The sequence below is a fragment of the Pithys albifrons genome, chromosome 6, assembly GCF_047495875.1.
Source record: "Pithys albifrons albifrons isolate INPA30051 chromosome 6, PitAlb_v1, whole genome shotgun sequence".
Classification (NCBI taxonomy): domain Eukaryota; kingdom Metazoa; phylum Chordata; class Aves; order Passeriformes; family Thamnophilidae; genus Pithys; species Pithys albifrons.
This window is the reverse complement of record NC_092463.1, coordinates 14,632,262-14,649,356: the sequence shown is the minus strand read 5'-3', so window position 1 is coordinate 14,649,356 and position 17,095 is coordinate 14,632,262. Positions and strand designations below refer to the sequence as shown.

The window sequence follows — 17,095 nt, the reverse complement described above, 5'->3', positions numbered from 1 at the left end:
TGAGAAACAGTAGAACAAGGAAAACATGGGTCTATGTCTGATTAAACACTGAGGATTTATAGTGAACACAAATTTCATTTTCTTAATTGCTAAATTTTGCTTTATTAGCATAAAAATGTGTTCTGGAAAAGTGAAAGTTGTTGAAAATGATTATTTACTTTAGGATGAACTATTGCATCTATGCTTAAAGCTGAACATGAACAAAGATGACTTGATTTGCCCATTTATAGTTTTAGTATCTGTGGTCAAAGTACATGTGGTTGTTTTGGGGTTTTTTTTCGTGGTTTATTTTTGGATATGTCTTTTCTTGTGAAGCCTTAGGTATCTGATCTTTTACTGTTCTCTCTTCAGTTTTCAGGCCACATAAAATAGTTCAACATTGTAGAATATGTTTTTCAGGAGATGGGGTTTCAGCACCATTACCATTTTATAGAAGAAGGGAAGTAAAAACTGTTTTGAACAGAAAGTCAATCACTTCACTACTTTGTTCTATTTTTTCCACAATCTGAATACTTAAAAAGCTTCCAAAATTGGGATAAGTGCAGCATGTCATGTTTCTGAATAGAATAAAGAGATTGATAAAGGACTTGAAAATGAAGTTATCCTTCCAAATGTAGGGATAATGTTTTTCTTCAAAGGTTTTATGCTAAAATAAAGAAATAAGTAACAGATACAGTAGTATTACATTGTTATCATTGACTTTCTATTGTCTTAGCATTTTTACTGTTGTTAAACTGTGTGGGGTTTGTTAGCTGATGTTATGGTTGGCTTTTTTATGTGTGTCTGTGTATTTAGCACCATCGAGACGTGGTGATCTGGAGATCTTGGGTTACTGCATGATTCATTGGCTTAGTGGCCATCTACCCTGGGAAGATAACTTGAAAGATCCAAATTTTGTCAGAGACTCAAAAATAAGGTGAGAAAACTTATTTTCTTTCACTTTTCAAAGTGAAAATGTCTCGCTGTAGAAATGCTTTGTACTTTAAGTATGTTCCCTTTTGGTGAGTAGGCTGTTTTGTATGCCCTCCAGTTTCTCTTCATCATTTCTTGTGTATCCTTGACTTGTAATTCCACTTCACTTGTACTGTTCTACTGCCTTCTTTTGCATGTGTGAGATACTTATTTTTCCACCACAGTATTGTCACTTTAGAATACTGCCATAGTAAGCCAAAAATCGCTCTTACCAGAATGCAGGGAACCATTAGTCCTGCTTTACAAGTGTGGAGCATGAGTAGCCTTTATAATACCGTTCTCTGAAGTCAGCAGCAGAGGTGAAAGCTAAAGGGGAATCTTAAATGTCTTTCAGCATCATTCCAGCTAGAGTGCTACTATTGCAGGATTTTTAAATTATTTTTCATTTTGTTCCTCAGCCTCCGTGTTAACATTGCTTCATCTTTGAAGGGAGCTGTCCCAGTACAGCAGTTGCTGTCTCTTTAACAAGTATTTGTTATCTGGCTTCCTTAGCATTGGTTTGTGAAGTTTTAAAATAGACCAGTTTTTTTTCCAGTCTTCTACTTGCTTATTTTTAATAAGAATCAAAAAGTTTTGAACAAAAACTTGCTATATTTGTCAGGTTCCTAAATGCAGTGCACACCTAAAAATATCAAAGGTTTATGTAATAATGTTTCCTGTCTCTAACAGTGGCCCAGCTTGGTACTTAGAAAGTTTATCAGAACAGGACAAGATTAAAAATTCAAAAGAAACAGTAGTTTTGAATAATTTTGTTTTTCAGATGCAGAGATAACATTTCTATTTTAATGGACAAATGCTTTCCTGGGAAAAATAAACCAGGTAAGAGGAGCTATTTTTAAATACTTGTTTACTGAAGTTTGTACCTGTTTTTCTTCTTCCTTTCAATCAGGAACAACAGAGACATGAATTAGATTGTTGCTTAAAAGAAGTTTAGACTCTTGCTTTTGGCTGCAGTATGAACTGCAGACACCGTGTTGCTTCTGACTAAAGAGAGTATTAATTGTAAACACAGAATGTGTAAATTGATTTTTCACAACTGAATTTTAGATATGAAAATTAAATAGTGCAAACTTGAAGTATAGATTGTTCTTATTTCCAGCTATTCTTGATCGGAGGAGTTTTCTCTGTCAAGTGTGACTTGTCCGTTTTTAAAGTGGTCTAATGTTTCACATATTATTTAATAAGTGTTTCAGTCTTGAACTGATGAAGTTCTGAGATAACATCTCACTTCCTTTTCCACATTTTTACATATAGATATAGAAAATAAGATGTAAACAAGCATTCATTGGTGAAGATTGGTCTGTTATACTTTTGTATGACTGACTCTTCTTTGCTGTGAATGTGTAAAAACCAGTGATGCTGTCATCACTGGGTAAAGAACCTTGGTATAATGTTTTTCTAAAACATGTTGTAGTAAAGTCATAATTATTATGAGTTTATGAATATCCACTTCAAAAATAGTGTAAGTACTACATGCTTAATTTCTGTCTATTTTGTGGTAAAAGTGAATTGCTAAAACGTTTTCAAATAGAAATAATTGGAGGTGCCATTTCTTTAGATGAAATAGCCAAATATATGGAAAAGGTGAAGCTACTGAGCTATGAAGAGAAACCTGTTTATCAGCATTTCCGAGAAATACTTCTGCAAGGTCTCAAGGCCATTGGGCAAAAAGATGATGGAGTACTGGACTTCGGCTTGACAGAGAATGGAGACTTTCAGACAAATACCGTACAAAAGGTTTGACTCTAAAAATTCTTATCAGCTTTTACTGAGTTTTGTTGAGCTAAGTAAGAGTTAGAGTGGTGTTGGAAGTAGGTCCCACAGCTTCATCCAGTAGGAAATATTTAAATAATTATTTTTTAAAGTCCTAATCATACACATTATTTCTCTAATTCAACTTCACTAATTGTTATTAAAATTTAATACAGAATGATGTTTGTAGGTGTACTTTCATTATAGATAGTGCTTTGGATAACAATGTTTGTACACCTAAATATAATGACATTTGAACATATGAACATTTGGTTAATTTAGTTATTTCTTTAAACTGGTAAAACTTCAGACAGGTCAAAATACATGTAAGATGAAGTTAGTCTAGTTTTTTTTTCCTTTCCATGGCTAGTTCAAAGCTTAGTTTTAGGTGTACCTTTTTATGCCAAGTATTTGATTTTGGAATTCACATATTGAATTTACCATGCTCTAATATGTTATTTTTGAGTCTTAACTATGTTGATAGGCTAGGGGTATTTTAGTCTTTGTATTTAAGAAGCCTTACACTCTGAATTTGAATTCCTATTTGAATACAGCATTAAGAGCGTTTTAAGCTTTAGGGAAACTATATGTTACAATGGCTTCTAACAATAATCTGGTCAGATAATGGGACAATAAATATTATTTTGTACTTCAAACTCTATTTACTAGTTCTTTATTTACATTTTTTAATAGCAGATGGGTAGTTTATTCATTCCTTTAACATGAACCAGGGAGCTGAGAATTATAATACAGGTTAATAGTACAAGAATGTTGCCTGTGTACTGATTTGATCAGTAGTGTGTTAAAGATAAGAAAGAAAAAAAGCTGTTGGATTCCAAGGTCTTCCGAGGATGTATGTCCAGCTTTTCTTACTTCTTTTTGCCCTGTAAATAGTGTTTTGACTAAAATCTCTATACTAATATTTTCTGCTGAAGTGACTGTAAAGGTCTGTCCAAAAGGAGAGTTCATTAGTATAAGTTCATCTGTTCTGCTGTGGTTTGACATGGCTTGAGATCAGTATTCTGGGGAAAAAAATAATTTGTTTTTAATGATTGCTGGTTTCTTTGCTGGGTAGGTTGGCCTGCTGCAGAGCCCAGATCTGTGACCTTTAATGTCCTTGTCCAGCAGAGATGTCTGGTGCACATTTTCAGTGGAATAAAACTTCAAAAATCATATTTCTTTAGCCAATATCAGTCAAGATCATTCCCAAAGGGTGGGGTAATACTTTTCTATAGGTTCCTACCTACTGGCATCAAGTAGGAGCTAGTTTTTACATTGGTTTGGGGGGTTTTTTTGAAGTTTTTTTGTGCTTTGAGGAACCATATGCACAGTCATCTTGCTCAGTTGTCACAAATATGTTCAAGCACTTGATAAAACAATGATTGTTACTGGCCTGTTTGAGTAAGTGTTTTCAGCTCTCTGCTTGCTGTTTCAGTGAACTTCATGCTACTTCATGCCAGCTACTGCTGGAGTGTCCAGAAAAATAAGATTGATGGATATGATGTTGACATACCTTCTTGCTTTTGACCAAACACTGGAACAGATGACTCTTCTTTCTGTGCTGCATTTTGTAGGCCTTGTAACAGCTGTGTTGTAGGCTCAGGTAGAAGAAAAATTGTGTCAGTCCTTTTTGGGCCGAATTTTTCACTTTTCATCGAGAATGAATGAAACGATGGTCTTGAGCAGGATGTCTGCCTTTCCAGAATATATGTTTGGGAACTCATGCTACTAGGTTTTTCTTCCAGAGGAGTATAAGACATTAATGAGAGTCTAAGAGAACAGGAGGACGGTTTGTGCAACTTGAGAACAGCTGGGCACTTAAAAACATGGAGGAAGAAAGGAAGAACGTAAAATGTTAATTAAAATTATATATATTTTCAGCTGTGATGGGTAGCTCAACCTGATGAATTAATGTTTTAAAGATAAGCTCCAAATTCAAAACTTTGTTAGAAACTTCTTTCCATAATTTACCATCAATCAGTAGCATCTTGCTTCTGAAAGCCAGTACCGTCTAGCACATGCCGAATTTCTTTTGGCATGCTTAATGTCTACTTTGGAAAAGAAAAATGCAGTCTGGCATCCACCTTTGAGAAGACTGTGACCTCTAATACAGAATATCTGTGGTGTTTTGGCTCTACTGATTTTTAATCACAACATGTCTTAAGACATACTCTTCATTTCTTTTGGTGCAATCTTAAGTAATATTTTCTTAAAACAGCATTTCTTGGTGTTCTGAAGTTGTGCTGTTTCACAGCTAGAAGACAATATTTCTAGCTTCTGTGTAAATACATTCTTAGAATGTAGGATTCTCTCAGCTTGTATAGCTAATTGAGCCATGATGGGCATGATATGTTGCATATAAGGATGGTTGTTCTGGAATCTCAATATTGTTATCTGGGTAAAACCCACAGATGTCTGCTATATTAAAAGTTAGCATTTTGTTTTCAATATCATGACTTAAGATTTCCCAGATGTGTAAGTAAATGAAACAGTCCACAGTTCTGCTCGAGGTTTTTTTTCTTTTTTTTTCTGTACAGTAAACACATGTTGGTTTATGTGTGGTATTCTATAAGAGTTGTAGCAAAACATGAAGGTAGCAGTACTGGGAGTTGGACGAAGTATTTCAAGCTCCTGACTAAATTATTTAGTGCGAGGGCCATGTCTTACTGTTCAGTGGTGGAGAGTTGCCATTGGGAGTAAAGTAACCCAGAAAAATACGGGTCTTTGTGATTTTTCGTTGCTTCTAATGGTTCAGATATGCAGTGCTGCTTTTTGTCAGATAAATGCTGCCGGATTTCCACTGCTGTGTAATTCACCTGCATCAAGATTAAGAAACCACTTTTTATTAAATAAGCTTGGAAACAAGATAAATGTATTTTGCTTTTGTGTAGCACATATTGAATATCTGTTTTTCTGATGAGCATTTAAAATGTTTCCTTGTACAATTGGGAGGAATGCATTATCTCTCATATGAAAGCAGTGCAGTGCTGAAATAGCCCTCCTTAATTTTGGTCAGAATGAACAAAAGTGTCTGTGTTTATTCCTGCCTAATGCATCACAAATCTGCTGACATGCTAACCTTGGAGTCTTGGCTGGCGGTAATCAGGCCTGTGCACCGGCAGGAAAGATGTACCTAATGCACTCCATCAGTGCAGTTTGCATATGGAAGTTCTCACAGGGGAGCTGCCCTGTGCCAGCTGAGGGTTACCTGCCCACTGCAGTTATTGTATGTAATTATCGAACCAATCTGTTCAGCCCAGCAGGGTTTAGATGGTAATCATGAAGCAACACTTTGGAAAGGAAAGATGTAATGCACTCTCCCCTTCTCTCGTGAGCTGTGTGAAGTTGTAGCCACTTTTAAAGCTGTATGAGTAAAGCTCTGGTCTCACACAATTAAAAAAAAATTAAAAAAGGACAAGGTAAACTCTTCCAGGTTCATCACTTTTCATCTGTGTCTGATGCAGGTCACCTCATGTTTTGCAAGAATCATGGCTTTAAAACAATCATTTTCCATAACCACTTTAAGAATACTTTGCAATACGAAGATTAATTGTAATTTACAGATAATAAGAGTTCTATCCATTTCGAGGTTTTTAAGATAATGTGCCTTGAATAGGGTTCAGATTTCCCAAGTACCTCTCTTTGGAACAGAATGTGCAGTTGCTTTTAGGGAAAAAAATTTACTGTCAGTGGGTATTAGGTACTTTTAAGCTATGCTAAGAAAGCCTTAAGAAGCTAGATTCAGATAAACTTGAATTTAATGAGGTGTAATTGCTTTTTAAAAAAATCAGTTAATATGAACTTAAAGTAAAATATTTTCATGTGTTTTTTCAGATTTTTCAGTTTGCTCCTTTGTAACAGTTATTCAATGTAAATTAAAAAAAAAATAACTTGAGGTTTTATGATCAAAATTTTGTCATACATTAAAATTTCAACTCCTAAGTTGATCTGCAGATAGGGTAACTGTCCTTTTAAATAGTATATTGCTTAGTACTAGTATTCTTGTGTTAATATACAAATAATTTTCTCTGACTGGAGACATTTTATATGATGTGGAGAAATAAGGTTTAAAATTGGGGAATATCTTGTGAGCATAAGAATATTTTCTACTTTGTGTGGTCTTTCCTGCTCTTGAGTTCAATTGCCTTTTTTTTATGCTTTTACGCTTTTTTTTCTTCAGAAAAGAAGAAAGGCAGCAGCTGCAGCCAGTGAGAGCACCGAGGCAGAAATGGAAGATACAGGATGTCCAGAAAAAAAGAAAGCTGCTGCTTCTAGTAAGATTGTTCTGACAGTCACGTGTACTGATGTGGCAGGATACCTTGGCTAAGGGCCAGATTCCTGCACAGCCACTCACTCCCCTCCTCCGTAGGACAGAAAGGAGAAAATAGGAGGAGAAAACTCATGAGTTGAACAAAGATAGGGAAATTTATTACTGTTTATTTTGTGGGCACAACAGACTCAGCTTGGGGAAAATAAATGTAATATATTGCAAATTAATATAAATTGGATAGTGACAAAGCCAAACATTGAAACACCACCTTTTCTTTACCCCAAGCTCAACTACCTCACTCTAAACCCCTCTACCACTCCCTATTCCATGTCGGGGGCAAGGAGGGGAACTGCTGTAATTGGTAAATGGCGTTTTCGCTCTCCTTACATTTTCCCCCTGCTCCAGTGTAAGCTGTCTCTTTTCTGCTGCAGTCCTGTGGCCCAGTTTCTTGAGGATGTATTCATTTTCTCCAGTGTGGGCTGTCCTGTGAGTTGCAGGGGATATCTGCTCCATCCTTGGTCCTTTGTGAACTACAGGCAATATCTGCTCTAGTGCGGTGAAGTAGCATCTCCTCCTCTGACTTTGGTTTTCCATCAGCTGTTTCTCACTCTCCTCTCTGCACAGCTACTCCCTGTCTGCCTGTCTAGTGTTTCTTTCCTTTCTTAAATGTTTTCATACAGGTACCACAAGCAAATCTGGCTTAGCGTTGGCCTACAGTGGGTTGGTTTTGGGGCCGGCTGGAAAGGGCTGTGCTGAACACAGAGCAGCAGCTGGGCTCTTCCCAGTGAGAGGCTACCTCTGTAGCCAATGTCAGCCCACCAAAACCCAGCCAATGGCCACAAAATATCCAGTAGAACCATTTACCTTCAGCAGTTCAAGTGCTTTTGATATTTCATAATTTCTTTTTAGATTAACTCAAATAACATTGAAATATTTAAACTTTCTATGTAAGAAAGGATTGTGCTCCAGTTACGTTCTGCCTAAAGCTGGTAGAATTGCTAGGAGATAAAAATTGGTGACTGAACCATGTTCTTTTGCCATTGCTCATTCTCTGCTTTATTCTCATTTTTGTCCTTCCATCTTATCCAGTTCACTGTTAGAAAATGCTGACTCAGGATTCCTGTTCACAGCATGTTAAAGCCAAGGGCTAGCAGCAGCAGCTTCCAAAAGCAAGCATGTTTAAAGTGAGGAAAGATCAACTCTAAGGATAGAAAATGCTGAAGCTATTATTTCAGCATAATTTGGCATAGTTTTAGTGTTGTCTGGAAAAATTCATGGACAGATAAAGTAGGATTGAAAATCCAAGATCAGAATTCTTCAATAGATATGTAGAGGGTAGCTGGTGGTAGATGTCCAGTTCAACTGATTTCTGGATCTAATTTTCTAATTCCTTCATGTAGATGCGAACTGAATTCAAGTAATTGCAAAGGTATTTTTCCTAGAGTTTGATTCCTTCTTTGAAGTAAAATACCAGATATTGTCTGTGGTCAAATAGTCTAAAAAATACAGCAGTAACACTGAAATCTACCCCGAAACAAATCTGCTTGCTTAAAAAGGGTTTGATGAAGAAGTATTGCAGGATGGGAAACTGTAACCTTTCAAACACAGTAGTAACATTGGTAAGTTATGGATTTACCTCAGTATATTTGCTCAAATTGTATGGTACTAAGTATAAGGAATAAAGCTCGTGTTATTCCAGGAGATGACTCTGCTTTGTTTGTTTTCAGCTGTTCATATTACAGAATTCTAAACATTAAAACTAGTGACTATTTCTCTTAATTGAATGCCTTTTGAATTGTTGACTTCAATCTATTGTGAATTCCCTAGTCTGTCAGTGGCTGAAAAAGTGTTATTTAGATTATATTTTTTTCAAAGCAATGCAATTATTTTATATGATGCTGATATTTATAGTTTTAGCATTTTACATATTATTTAAGACTTTTTAACAAAATATTAATCCATCTGCCTATTTTCTGGTTGTGTTTTAATATACATGTGCAGAACTTACTTTCATTCTCTATATTATTCTACTTTTTTTCCTGAGATTGTAGATTGAAATTCTCAGAGATGAAACTGAACTTGAAGAATCACAGTCTGAGTGGTAGCATTAGCTTTTTGTAAATGCTGAGATTTTCCAGACTAAGTAAAGGTATTTGGGAGGCTGTGTATATTTTCAGCATAAAATTAAATTTAAAAAGCCTCCTCTTGCCGATTCAATAGAGTTACAGGTGGAATGGTTCTGATTTTACCTGTTTATACTACTCACCTTCATGAATACCAGGTTGAGGGACTTGATCAAATGATTTCAGGTGAAATGTGATGCATGTATTTACTCATTTGGTTCTCTCCAAATCTGGAATTAAAATCTTTACCACCTATTACATGATTCATAAACTTGTCTTAAAGGAAAGGGCAACTGTTTCATAATCTTCTGATTTTGATGCTTTTGATAATTTGAAAATAGCTCCTTATTATAGAAGTACTTAAAACTTACTAATTTTATGTTACCATGTACTTGTTTCTCCATTATATGATTAGTCCTGAAGTTACTAAAATGTATATTTTTTTGATACTTCTTAGTTGTAGAATTTAAAGTTCAGTCATATAAGAACATTTTAAAAGTTCTTGAAATTCTATTTTATTGGTTTCTAAGAGGGATAAATATAGTGAGACAGCAATTACTCTTCAGATATTCAAACATCATCTCATGATTACTTGAACATAAAACAGTGGCAAAACCAGCCATGCAGCCCCTTGCTGTTCATTTTATCAGCATTAAGTCAAATCTGACTATGCAGTTTGTCTAATCCAGTCAAAAAGATTAGTTGTCCCCTGATCAGGTGTGCAGCACTTGGAGTTCACCAGGGTGCTCAGTGGCTACAGGGACTCTGCCAGTAATTAGATCTGCTGCTGCTGGAACTGGAGAGCCCACAGACTTGGTGGAGGAGAAAGATAGAAGGGCTTTGAGAAAGGATGGTCATCTGGAAATTCTTCTGCCCTCAGCTCCCCTTGGTTGTTGTCAGAGTGGCTGCGTTTGATGAGGTCATTAAAGGCCTTCTCTTCCAGTCATGGCAGCCATCAGTGTTTCTAGAGCTGTCAAGTGACTCTTCTTTAAAAGAAACACAATTTCAGAAAGGTTTTGAGAAACAAGTGTTATACTTCCAAAATAAGTTGCAAGAAATTTGGTGGAATTCTTAAATTGTTTTTTATTCACATTAGCATGTTATCAGGACTAATAGGACTAATATGGTTATTTTTAACTATTTTGCTGGAATTGGCAGATAGTCTAGGCACCTTCATTGAAAATCATGTAAATGCTGAAAAACAAGAGTTTTGTGAGAATTGTGAATAATCTTATGTTCAAAGCCAGAACCTGGGATTAAATAGAAATAAAACATCTACCCCGGTAGGTTTGGGTTTTTTTTTTAACATTCAGAGTTAATCAAGATTGGATGATGGCAATATAGAATTATTTTTAGAATAGCCTTTTTCATTTTCTGTTGTGAATTTTTTAAGACAATTTTGGAGTTTATTGATTGAAACAGTATAAAGAGAAATACTAAAGAGATATGACAAGAGAAGTACTGTATTTTTAATGTACTTTCGAAGTAATCAGTACTACTAGGGGTAGGAATTCTACCTGTGTGTATTGCTGGATAGTATCTACCATGTTAAGCATTAACCAGGGTCTTTGGTTACTCTTGCAGTTGGAACACAGTTTTATACTTAGTCTACTTTAATAATTTAATCTTATTTCTGTTCAATATCTTCAGACCATTTCTAGCACATAAACACATTTAAAATGTAAATAATAGAAGTTTGTTGTTACATTTCATTAGACTTTTTTGTATTTGCTGCTAATAAAAAGTCTTAAACTAAAGCAAAACACCTTCTGAGGAAAATTTTCTGTGGGTAAGGTTTTGTATAATAACTTTACATATAGAACTATGTAATTTAAGTACAAAAGTGATATCTGCTTTTTTTGTTGTTTTTCTCTGACCTGAAGATGTATTGCAGTTTGCTGAACAGGTATTGCAATTCGAACTCAGATATGTAATTTGCAAGTGAAATTTTTCTACAGAAAGAAAAATTGTACTGCAGCGTCTCAGAATTTTACAGGGAACGAACCTTTTTTAAGACTGCAATTAATATATTTGAATTAAACTTTTTTCCTCTTGTAAATTGCTCTGTGGTGAAGAGAAGGACTAGTTTTGGACACGTTCTGCAAGGGACTGCTGATTTATATGTGTGTGTACAATTGTGTTTTGGAATGTCTTCAGTAAAGCAATTTTTCCAAATAGAAGTAAACCAGTTGCAGTTTTGCCTGGAATAATTTTACATTCAAATTTTTGAAAGAACATTCATAGATTTGATGTTATATGTAAGAAATGCACAGGCATAAAGTTATCAAATAGTACATTCTTGTGTTCTAATGTTTTTGGGTATGATATGATATGCATTTGCTTCATTTATTGCAGGAAAGAGAGGTCTTGGAAGAACAGAGCCAAGCCCCATCCCATAAATTTACAGACTTTTTTCTCTCATCCCCATCCCACAGTCATGTATTTCTTAGAATTTACATCCATGTTTACCTTGTTTCAGTCTCTCTGTTCTTTTTTTCTGAGTCATATTTCTGAATTTTTTGTAGAAAAAGAACTGCTGAGAAAAGAGAACATGCCAACTAACCAAAACTATTTGCTCTCCTTGCAATTTCTTCAACAGCTTTCAGAGTCCTGAAGAATTCTTGTTTGAGAAGTGTTACAATGCAAATTATTTTCAGTTATGTAGTTCCCAGGCTGAGTTGGGAAAGAGCTTGTCAGAAAACTAATTACTCTTCCTTATTTCATCTTCCTAAAAGAAAAGGAGCTCTTCTTTGGCACCATATTCAAACTGCCCAAACTGATAGAGAACAGGGATGCTTAACTCTCTTGAAATGCTGCAGCCTGGCTGAAGTTCCCATTTGATGTGTGCAGCTGGATGCTGAGTGTACTCTTTCAGCTTCCAATACTGGAAATAGGTTTTTTCATATTCCTTCCATATGTAAATAGCAATTGTATGGGCTCCATTCTCTTGTTTCCTTTTTCAGTTTGATGATTGTAGAAGCCTTCTAAGGGGCAGTTGAAGGAAAGAGATCTCCTAGAGAGCCATCTAGCAATAATGACTTGGTTATTTGATATGAACAAAGACAACTGAAATATAACTGAAGCATGTTTTGCAAGAGAAAAGGGTTATTATGGTCAGTGGAAGAATTTTGAATAATGGCAGTCCTAAATTTATCTGCTTTGGTCAGCTGTGTTAGGTCAGTGGCCCTCTGATTCCTACTTCATCTCTTTTGAGGTTAACTGTGGCAATTGATTATATTTGGCATGAAGTTGCCAGTATGAAAGAAATGTCAGTCCTGTAATAAGACTGTCCTGCTGTGTCACACTGTGTCTATCCAGAAATGATAATTATGCTTCATCTGTGTGGAGACTAGTCTGAGAACATCTTCCTGACACCACTTGAGAACTCTCCACCACATCTCCCACCACTCCATATTTACAGACCTTTGTTTCTTAAAGGATTATACATATAGCAAAATGTATGTGTAAGATTATGCACAAGTTTGTGCAGACATTAGATTTGGGGTTTTTTTTGAGAAAGGACAGCTTGTAGTGACTAAGCAATGTACTGACCTCATGTGCATTTTTGAGGGCCAAAGATGTTAACTGTGTTGCTTAACGATGATTACTACAAGTCTTAGTTTAAGAGCTTGCACAGACTACAATTGCTATAACTCTTCAGCCATTAGCTATAGACTGGTATGTGCTCACCCTTTCTCAGGTGTAAATTCAGTATATGCAGACGATGCAGTGCTAACCTCCAACATGCCTGTTTTTTCACTTACCTGCTGTTTGCCTAGAGTCTAAAATCTGTGTGTGGCTCTGTTTTCATGTATTCTGACCTTTAACTTAAAAGTCACTATTAACACCTAAATCATACCTATTTCATCTGGTAGCTGTGTTTTCACATCGAGATTCTCTCACTTTTCTCCTTTCCATTAAAGAAGGCAATTAAGTGGGAAGTTTGGGACTCAGGTTTTACCATAGGAACCTTTCATTTTATAGAAACTTTGATTTTTTGACTCAAGCACAGTTTTGTTTCTTAGTCTTAAGACCTATATGTGTGTTTCTAAACTGGTGCATGTGGAATTAGAAGACAAGATGAGATGGGACATCTATATACCAGTCTGATAAATTTATATTGGTGTTAATCTTGATACATACCAATATTTTACTTAAAACCGCTATGATTAAAATTCTGAAACATCTCTGGTCAACACCACTTGTAATACTTAACTGTCTGTACCACTACAGAGGATTTGATAAGGCAGAGTATTTTCTTTAGATATTTGTGGTTCCTAATGCGAATTTTCTTTAAGCTTAGTTGTCCTTGCTACTGTGGCCATGACAATAGCTCTCATTTTATGCAGCAATCTTTTGCACCTTGCATCTATTTTCTTTTTTCTTTTTTTTTTTTACTTCATATAAACTAGATGAATTCTTTTTTGTTGTTGTTGTTAAAAGTCTGGAAAACATTTTGTTTTCCATTTTTCTCAGAGCTTTCATGAAGGATAGAGCCCAAAACTATACAGATTACTGCTGATTTTCTTTTGTAGAATTTGGTTTGGTTTCCACTGTTTTGTGCCTCCTTCCTTTCCCCAAGTTTACTCATTGAGTTTGAATGATCAGTGAGTTATATTGCTCAAAGGCTGTTGTCTTAAGCAAACAGCTTCCTTGTTAAGGACTTCCATGAAGCTCAGTTTTACCTTTCTCATTTGCCTGTACATTTGACAGGAACTGTGGAATTACATATAGTTTTACAAGCAAGAACTGAAGTAGTTAGGCATGCTGTCTTCAAGGAGGAATTTAGGATTTAAAAAAGTGTTTAATAAAAAACCAAAAAACATGACTAGGAGATGAAAAACATTTCATTGTTACTGTATTTGTAAAAAGGTAGGAATTTTTATTATGTGTAATATTTTTTGTCAAAGTGACTGCAGTTGAATGTAATTCACAGAAATGAGCTGTGGTGTTTTGTTTTCTTCCTTTTCCCTGCTAGTGGGCAGGAAAGAATCAAAGTGCAGGCAGGTTTTTGTGATTGCTTTTAGGTATGGTCTCTTTGAACAATCTGCCTGCCAGGTTTACTAGGAATCTTACTTAGATGTCATTATTCATTACCTTTGTTAATAAAGTATTGTCAAGTAATAGCTTGAATCTGTAGCTAAAGTTGCACTGATAGCTGAGCTGATTTAAGAGCTTGACATTGCCAAACAAAAATCTTCCTTTTTTTTCACCTGCTTCCATCTCCCCTTGTATAAGCTCAACTCGGAATGCTCAAAGATGCCACACCTCACTAAACTATGAAAATACCAGACCAAAAAAAATTCTTTGCTAAGTGTCCTGGTTACAACTGAGATAGAGTTAATTTTCTTCCTAGTAGCTGGTACAGAGTGTGTTTTGGATTCAGTATGAGAATAATGTTGATAACCCACTGATGTTTTAGTAGTGTCTGAGCATTGCTTACCCTAAGCCAAGGACTTTCCAGTTTTCTGTGCTCTGCCAGTGAGGAAGTATGGAAGAAGCTGGGAGGGAATGCAGTCAGGACAGCTGATCTGAACTGGCTAAAGGGATATTCCATACGCCCAGTATATAAACTGAGGGAGTTGGCTGGGAGGTCTGATAGTTGCTGGGGTATGAGCTGGGCATTGGTCACTAGGTGGTGAGCAGCTGTGTTGTGTATCATTTATGGGTAGGGGATTTTTTTATTTCTGTCTATGTGGTAATACTCTTTTTATTTTTACTATTATTATATTATTTTAATTTATTTGAATTATTAAGCTGCTCCTATTTCAGTCCGTGGGTTTTTTCCTTCTTCCAGTTTTCCTCCCTGTCCCACTGGGAGGGAGTTGAAGGAGAGTGAGTGAGTGAACTCTGCATGGTAGGTAGCTACTGTCTGGGGTTAAAGCACCATACCAAGTTACAAGTTGGATCAGCTCAGCAAAAGGTCCAAAGAACACCAAAAATGGCTTAATACTGGAAGGCATAATAGAACTAGGAGTTGGCACATGGCAAGGAAGGAAGGAGGGTTTTAGGTTTTAAAGAGGACTGATAATTCTTTTGGTGAAGGTGAGCTAAAGAAATGGCTCAACTCCATGTAGTGCTACTCTTGGAGAAGCTGAACTGTACATGTTTTTTAGGAGAAGATCAGTGCCCAGAAATAGTCATAGATGTGTCCATATAGTGTTCCCCATCCCCCACTCAAAGCTCAGTGAATGATTGGAGTTGATCCATTCTCTTAAAGGCTTAAAAGTATTTTCTTATGATCCGTTTTTATTATTTTATTTAATAAAAAGTCTGTCTTTCTGTTTTGTTTGAATTGCAGGTGCAGTAGCTACGAGAACCCGGAAGGTGACCTCACCAAAATCCAAGAAAACCACGGCAATCAGAAAGAGAGTCCAGAAGTAAATAATAGATGGAGCAACAAATTAAGTTTCTCTGTGGCTCATTTCTGGTTTGCTTTTTTTTTTTGAGTAGCACTGGAATCTTTTTCTTTCTACTTTAAAAGATGAATCCTGGACCGCTGTTTGTACCTGTTTTTGAACAATAAATGTTTTATTAAAATATTTGCATAATTTATGTATACTGAAATACTAATGCAAAATTTTGCCAACTTTTGAAGTGGGGATGCATTTTTATTCTTTATATACATGAATTCATGTCTTAAAGGCAAATTAAAAGAAAGTGCTTTTTTCTACATTTTTTCTTTTTTTCTGCATTTAAACAATTCTTTGGTAATGAATTTTAGCTATTTTTTTTCATAGTATTTATGTTCATATCACTTTTTCAATTTCTCAGAGATTCTCTGGAAAGATGGAGACCAGAATTTCAGACACAGGGCCCAGGGCAAAGAAAAGAACCAACCAAAAATCTATGCCTATTCTCAACAATCCCCTCAAGCTTTCTTTTTGTATTAGTGAAAAGGCTAGAAGACTTTTTAATGGTGAAAAACTTTGTATAGCATCTAATTCTAATGAAATATTGACTCATACCTGCTTCTCATAACATAATAGTTTACCTTTTTTAATGGTTGAGGAGCACGTAATCTTCCAAATCCTTTTGTAAAAGTACTTCCTTGCTTAGCTTTGAGACCTCAGAGTCAAAAAATAGTGCTAAAGTTCAGTGTGAAATACCACTGCTTTTCATTTAGATACTGTAAAATACACATAATTAGGGCATGAACGCCATTCTTATCAGGGAGACTGCTGTATCAAAGTTTGGCACACCAAAAGGAATCCATATGAGCCAGTGAACAGTGTATTCGTGTGGATGGCTGGATTGCTTGGTTGCATAATGTCTGAGTAGCTACTCACTATAATAAATATGTTTAAGCATGAAACGTTGAATGAATGATGAGGTTATGTTTTGTAACAGAGGAATCTGATTTTTTTGCAATAAAACTGGAATATCATATCTAAAAGGTGCTTTCTCATTTTTGTTGACTGTTGGACAAGCTGGTTTTCCTGTGGTATTAGCAAAGTGTAGCTGACAACTTTTAAACGTTCCCTTTGTTTCAGATGTAAAAGTAGGATTGCTGAAGCCTGTCTCATATTTAAAAGTCGTTGAATCTAACTATCATTTTAATGACTTCGTTTAATCATTTTGTTCAGAAAGTATGTTACACTATTCTGAATACCTATTGTCAGGAAGGCATATTATATTCTCTTGCTTGTCACATACAAAGTTAATGTCTTCTTTTGTATTTCAGCAGTTTGACATTTTATTTTTTAGTAACTTATTTACCAGTAAACTTCCTTTCTTTACTTCCAAGTTTTCAAGGAGTGTGTTTTATTTTGACACTACCAAAGCCAAATGCAACAAACAGTCATTTCCATAAATTTGAAAAGAATGTTTTGTGATGCAAATTTCATAAGCCATCCCTACCTGGGAAAAAGATGTCCTGGCAAGTGTTCTGTGAAGAAAAAAGGCACTTTCCATTTTGAGTTAATGCTGTTTCAGGGCTTGTCTCTGCTCATAAGACACTGCAAAACTACAGTGTTCA

General features: G+C 35.6%; 1 protein-coding gene across 3 annotated transcripts in view; it reads left to right on the top strand.

The window, feature by feature from the left end:
* VRK1 (VRK serine/threonine kinase 1) overlaps positions 1-15,659 on the top strand; it is a 31,724-nt gene extending 16,065 nt beyond the window's left edge. For all 3 annotated transcript variants that reach the window (XM_071557561.1, XM_071557560.1, XM_071557562.1), the window contains 5 exons: positions 796-916; positions 1,733-1,791; positions 2,531-2,709; positions 6,905-6,998; positions 15,419-15,659. In XM_071557561.1, the coding sequence (XP_071413662.1) occupies positions 796-916; positions 1,733-1,791; positions 2,531-2,709; positions 6,905-6,998; positions 15,419-15,501 (536 nt within the window). In that variant the 3' untranslated portion in view covers positions 15,502-15,659. The remainder of the gene's footprint in view (positions 1-795; positions 917-1,732; positions 1,792-2,530; positions 2,710-6,904; positions 6,999-15,418) is intronic.
* The last annotated feature ends 1,436 nt before the right edge of the window (positions 15,660-17,095 follow it).